A 5,676-nucleotide genomic window follows, 5' to 3' on the forward strand; every position below is an offset into this window, starting at 1 on the left:
AGGATACAAGGATGAGGCTTGCCATCACACCGGCGGAGCGGCTGATGGTGACCCTGCGGTAAGCCTCTTTTTTTTATTTCATTGCTGATATTGAATGTTATATTACATGCTGCAGAAAATACTGCGCTGGCATATTGCGCACTATTTTCTGCAGCATGTAGTTTTGGTTTTCTTGGCGGACATTCAACTGCTTTATTTAAATGTCATTGCTGATATTGAATGTTAACAGACTGCAGAAAATACTGTGCTGAAATATTGCGTTGCATTTTCTGCAGTTTTTTTTTTTTTTGGTTTTTTTGGGTTTGATGACATGCAACTGCTTTTTTCCTGTCATTGGTCATTTTGAATGTTATATTACATGCTGCAGACAATACTGCGCTGACATATTGCGCACTATTTTCTGCAGCATGTAGTTTGTGTTTTCTTGGCGGACATTCAACTGCTTTATTTAAATGTCATTGCTCATATTGAATGTTAGATAACAGACTGCAGAAAATACTGCGCTGAAATATTGCGTTGCATTTTCTGCAGTTTTTTTTTTTTTGGGTTTTTTGGGTTTGATGACATGCAACTGCTTTTTTCCTGTCATTGGTCATTTTGAATGTTATATTACATGCTGCAGACAATACTGCGCTGACATATTGCGCACTATTTTCTGCAGCATGTAATTTGGGTTTTCTTGGCGGACATTCCACTGTTTTTTTACACCGGATTCATGCTGGTTTTATTGGGTCTCCTGTCATTTTAAAAAAAATTAACAGTGCCATATTATAAAAAATTGCACAGACAAACAATTTTTAACATTTTTTTTTTTTTTTTTTTTTATAAAGTTTCCTAGCTACGGGTGAATCTATGACTTCGCTCCATTATCAGTTCAGGCTGGGCATTTCAACTATCTCTGGAATAGTGAAGGACACATGTCGGGCTGTTTGGACCACTTTGCAACCAGAGTATATCCCCCAACCATCCACGGAAATCTGGTTGCGAAGTGCTGAAGAGTTTCAGCAAATTTGCAATTTCCCTAATTGTGTGGGTGCAGTTGACGGGAAACACATAAGGATTGCGAAACCGGCAGGAACAGGATCGGAGTATTATAATTATAAGAAGTATTTCTCCATCGTCCTTATGGCTATTGCAGACGCCAACTGCAGGTTCCTTGCCGTGGACATTGGAGCGTATGGACGGTCCAATGATTCGCAAGTGTTTAAAAACTCTCCGATGGGTCGTTGCCTTTATGGAGAGAGCTACGATTTCCCGCCAGCCAGACCACTGCCAGGAACAAATGACCCAGCCCTGGAATATGTCTTTGTAGGTGATGAAGCCTTTCAACTGTCGCTGCACCTACTGAAACCGTACAGTAGCCGGAACTTAAACCATACCAAGCGGGTCTTTAATTACCGGCTTACTAGAGCACGAAGAGTAGTGGAGTGTTCCTTTGGCATATTGACGGCGAAGTGGCGAGTTCTGCTGACGGCTATCAAGCTGAAAACAACAACTATAGACGAGGTAGTTAAAGCCTGTGTGGTGCTCCACAACTTTGTCCTGTCAAAGGAGCCCGTTTCTTTGGATGATGAAGAGTTGGAGACCACCTTGTGGGACTACCGCAGCAGCTCGGTTCGCTCTACAAGTTCAGTTACAAGGATGAGGGACCAGTTTGCCGATTATTTTGTCTCACCTGTCGGGCGGATCCCGTGGCAAGACATGATTGTGTAACCTGTTTCCCATGTGTAACCTGTTTCCCATGTGTTTTGGTTATGTAAAAAAAGTGTTTCTGCCCCCCCCCCCAAAAAAAAGGCCCAAAAGCGTGGTTTTCTTGCTAGTAAAACCATTATGTTATACCCTTTACATGTCTGGTGTTTGTTTTTATTAAACCTTTTTTTATTATATTACCTTAATAAATCCACACACACACAAAGAGTAGAATTGTAATCAGAAATTTATTTTAACTCTTTTTTTTTTTTTTTTTTTTTGTTTTGCCAAAAAAATATATATATATTTTCCAACATTTTTATAGAAAAATTAGAACATTTTTTAGAATCTTATTTACACACTTTACAAATTTTCAAAGTGTTGGGTGGAGATATGAGAGGAGGATGTGCCGGAAGGTTGGACCACGTCGATAGGTGGGGAAACCCTACTTGTTTGGGGTGCAGTGGAAGTGGGGGTTAAACCAAGAGGCTGACCAGAGGGGGGTGGTGTTGGGGTAGGTGGAAGAGAAAAGTTCAGTAAGGAAAACATTGGGGAAGTAATTTGGTCTAGGGGCCGGGATTGTTGTGGGGACTGGGTCGGGTATTGTGACTGGGTAGGGTAGTGGGAGTGGCGTGGGGTTTGGTAATGGTGCTGGTGTGGGGATTGGAGCTGGGTTTGGTAATGCTGCTGGTGTGGGTATTGGGGCTGGGTTTGGTAATGGGGGGTATGGTGTGGAATTGGAGTGGAGGTGTGGTGAGGTGTGTGGGTCGATTCATTAATGGCCTGCAGTGCAGCATTATGGCAGGTATTCATTACCCGCATCTGTTGCTCAAAAGAAAGCTTCTCCATGCTCATGAGCATGGATTGGAAAAAAAGGTTGGCCGGATCGGGACTTACAGCTGAATGCAGCCTATCCAAGCGACTGCTGGTTTCCTGGCTTGTTTCACTGATGCGTGATTGCACCATGTTGAAACCAGCAGTCACTTGCTCTCCCAAAATTTTGAAAGAGCCTTGGAAGGATGCATTCAGGTGTAAGAACTCAGGAGCATAGCTCCTTTCCTGACCCCTCTGGCGCTGCCGCCACGAACCTAATGGTGGTGTCGAGGTGGCAGGATCAGAGGGGTGGAGTAAAGGGAACGCTAACTGTTCAGCATCAGATGCGAGCAATGAAGCCTGCAATAATGCTCCACTGCTTGGGGCGGATGAAGTGGAGGGGACAGAGGGGTCAGAGGAGAGGACAGAGGGGTCAGAGGAGGGGACAGAGGTGTGGGGCCTACCGACGTGGCCCTCAGTGGCGGACTCAGGAGGGATCGCTTCAGAGGGCGCAGAGGAAGATGCAGGCGCCCGGTGGCTGGAGAAGGTGCTGTGAAAGAAAAAACAAAAGAAATTAATACATTGGAATGAAAAAGCCCTGACTGAAAGCAAACTAAGTAGACAGGTTAACATGGTTATAATTGGGCTGTAGAATACTTACACTCTGCTCAGCATTGTTCGCCTCAGGAAGGAGAGGGCCTGGCCATATTTATATCTGCTCCTCTTCCTTCCTGCAGAGCCACTCGGGGCCTTCATCTCATCATTGAATTCCCTCTTAAAGCGATCCCTCAGTGACCGCCACCGCTTCCTAACCTTTCCAACTGTGAAGACAAGAATCAAAAGAAAAAACAAAAAATTGGTAAATGCAATACATTACAGTCAGCTCAAAACATCACTGGAAAGTGAATACTTACCTAGTTTGCTCTGCTGCTGAGGATGAAGGCTCTCCCGCCTTGGAAACAGGGTGCGACACACTTCGTCCCAGAGCCGACGGGTGACACCGGTATCTGCATGCCTGCGGTCAGCCATGTTCCACAGCGGCTCCCGCTCACGAACCTCCTCGATGAGACAGTCTACATCAATGTCATCATCATCATCATCCTCCTCTTCTGCGGGAGCACGCTGTGAAGCCTGTGTCAAAAAAAAAAAAAAGGAAAACAAACAAATTAGTACACTGAAATACTAAAGTACCAATAGAATCCCCCTCCCCCCAAAAAAAAAAAACTCACTGATGGCCGACCGTGGCGACGAGTCCGCCGACTCTGGGACTGTCTGGGAGAGCCTTCAGCGGCAGCAGCAGGAGCAGCAGCAGCAGCCTGAAATGAAGGAAACAAATTCTCAGTTAAGGTAGGCAGGTGTTTAGTAATCTGTTTTGTGTATGGTGCAGTGTGATGTGCGAAGCAACTGTTTCACCACTACTTACACTTGGTTCCTCCTCCACTTGCATCTCTCCACCCGTCTCGCCCCCTTCTGACAGCTCCTCATCTGATTCAGCTTCCTGTTGAAACATAATGTATGCATGTAGTTATCCATAAAAATTTAATTTAAAGAAATTTAAAAAAAAAAAAAAATTTTGTGTTAACTTACCGATACACGCTGTTGCTGTGGAGGAGGGCTGTCAGAAGAGGACATCGTTTTGTGGTCCTGGTGGGCAGCGGCTGTGTCCTGGTGGGCAGTGGCTGTGTCCTGGTGGGCAGTGGCTGTGTCCTGGTGGGCAGCGGCTGTGTCCTGGTGGGCAGCGGCTGTGTCCTGGTGGTTCTGTAAGTTAAAGACACACTTGCAATCTGCTCGACACATTGAAGTAGCAGATTGGGGTCTTCAAAACTTACTTCTAGCTCTTTAGCTGTGGTCCTGGTGGGCAGCGGCTGTGTCCTGGTGGGCAGTGGCTGTGTCCTGGTGGGCAGCGGCTGTGTCCTGGTGGGCAGCGGCTGTGTCCTGGTGGTTCTGTAAGTTAAAGACACACTTGCAATCTGCTCGACACATTGAAGTAGCAGATTGGGGTCTTCAAAACTTACTTCTAGCTCTTTAGCTGTGGTCCTGGTGGGCAGCGGCTGTGTCCTGGTGGGCAGTGGCTGTGTCCTGGTGGGCAGCGGCTGTGTCCTGGTGGGCAGCGGCTGTGTCCTGGTGGTTCTGTAAGTTAAAGACACACTTGCAATCTGCTCGACACATTGAAGTAGCAGATTGGGGTCTTCAAAACTTACTTCTAGCTCTTTAGCTGTGGTCCTGGTGGGCAGCGGCTGTGTCCTGGTGGGCAGTGGCTGTGTCCTGGTGGGCAGCGGCTGTGTCCTGGTGGGCAGCGGCTGTGTCCTGGTGGTTCTGTAAGTTAAAGACACACTTGCAATCTGCTCGACACATTGAAGTAGCAGATTGGGGTCTTCAAAACTTACTTCTAGCTCTTTAGCTGTGGTCCTGGTGGGCAGCGGCTGTGTCCTGGTGGGCAGTGGCTGTGTCCTGGTGGGCAGCGGCTGTGTCCTGGTGGGCAGCGGCTGTGTCCTGGTGGTTCTGTAAGTTAAAGACACACTTGCAATCTGCTCGACACATTGAAGTAGCAGATTGGGGTCTTCAAAACTTACTTCTAGCTCTTTAGCTGTGGTCCTGGTGGGCAGCGGCTGTGTCCTGGTGGGCAGTGGCTGTGTCCTGGTGGGCAGCGGCTGTGTCCTGGTGGGCAGCGGCTGTGTCCTGGTGGGCAGTGGCTGTGTCCTGGTGGGCAGCGGCTGTGTCCTGGTTTATCTGTTATATGTATAATGGATCTATAGTTAGACCACCCCCTGAACTAGGTAATGTTCAATGATAAACACCCTACTAAAATGATGTCAGAAATGTTCATACAGGTGAACACCAAAACCCCCCCAAAAAGTTGCACGTTATACCATTCATTTCCATGTCCCAAAAAACAAAATTTTTTAATGTTAACACCATGAAAAAATATATTTGACACATTTTATTTAAAATAAATAACCTCTCCCCCCCCAAAAAAAAAAAAAAAATACTTTACAGGTTAACCTTTATTAAAAAAAATGAGCCCTCAACCAACCCTGTATTGCATGTGTAACCATTGGTACATACACCAGTTTTAAATTTACCTTTATGAAATAATACTACGGACATTTTTTTAATAAACATTTTATTATAATTTTTTTTTTGCACTTTTTTTTTTAAAAATCACAAGGAGCT

General features: G+C 45.9%; 1 protein-coding gene across 1 annotated transcript; it reads right to left on the reverse strand.

Moving 5' to 3' along the window:
• On the reverse strand, positions 1-5,288 carry LOC143776389 (uncharacterized). Its single transcript, XM_077265735.1, has 6 exons — positions 4,090-5,288; positions 3,926-4,000; positions 3,732-3,818; positions 3,417-3,633; positions 3,164-3,323; positions 1-3,052 (listed from the first exon to the last, which is right to left on the reverse strand). The coding sequence occupies exons 1-6, from the start codon at positions 4,297-4,299 to the stop codon at positions 2,053-2,055; spliced, it is 1,749 nt and encodes a 582-aa protein (XP_077121850.1). The 5' UTR covers positions 4,300-5,288; the 3' UTR covers positions 1-2,052.
• Between the last annotated feature and the right edge of the window lie 388 nt (positions 5,289-5,676).

The sequence above is a fragment of the Ranitomeya variabilis genome, chromosome 5, assembly GCF_051348905.1.
Source record: "Ranitomeya variabilis isolate aRanVar5 chromosome 5, aRanVar5.hap1, whole genome shotgun sequence".
Taxonomy (NCBI): domain Eukaryota; kingdom Metazoa; phylum Chordata; class Amphibia; order Anura; family Dendrobatidae; genus Ranitomeya; species Ranitomeya variabilis.

Coding starts and splice junctions, on each gene's coding strand:
- LOC143776389 (XM_077265735.1), bottom strand. CDS start 4,299: ATGTGTCGAGCAGATTGCAAGTGTGTCTTTAACTTACAGAACCACCAG. Junction 4,001..4,089: donor CACAGCAACAGCGTGTATCG/GTAAGTTAACAC, acceptor ATGTTTCAACAG/GAAGCTGAATCAGATGAGGA. Junction 3,324..3,416: donor TCAGCAGCAGAGCAAACTAG/GTAAGTATTCAC, acceptor TTGTCTTCACAG/TTGGAAAGGTTAGGAAGCGG.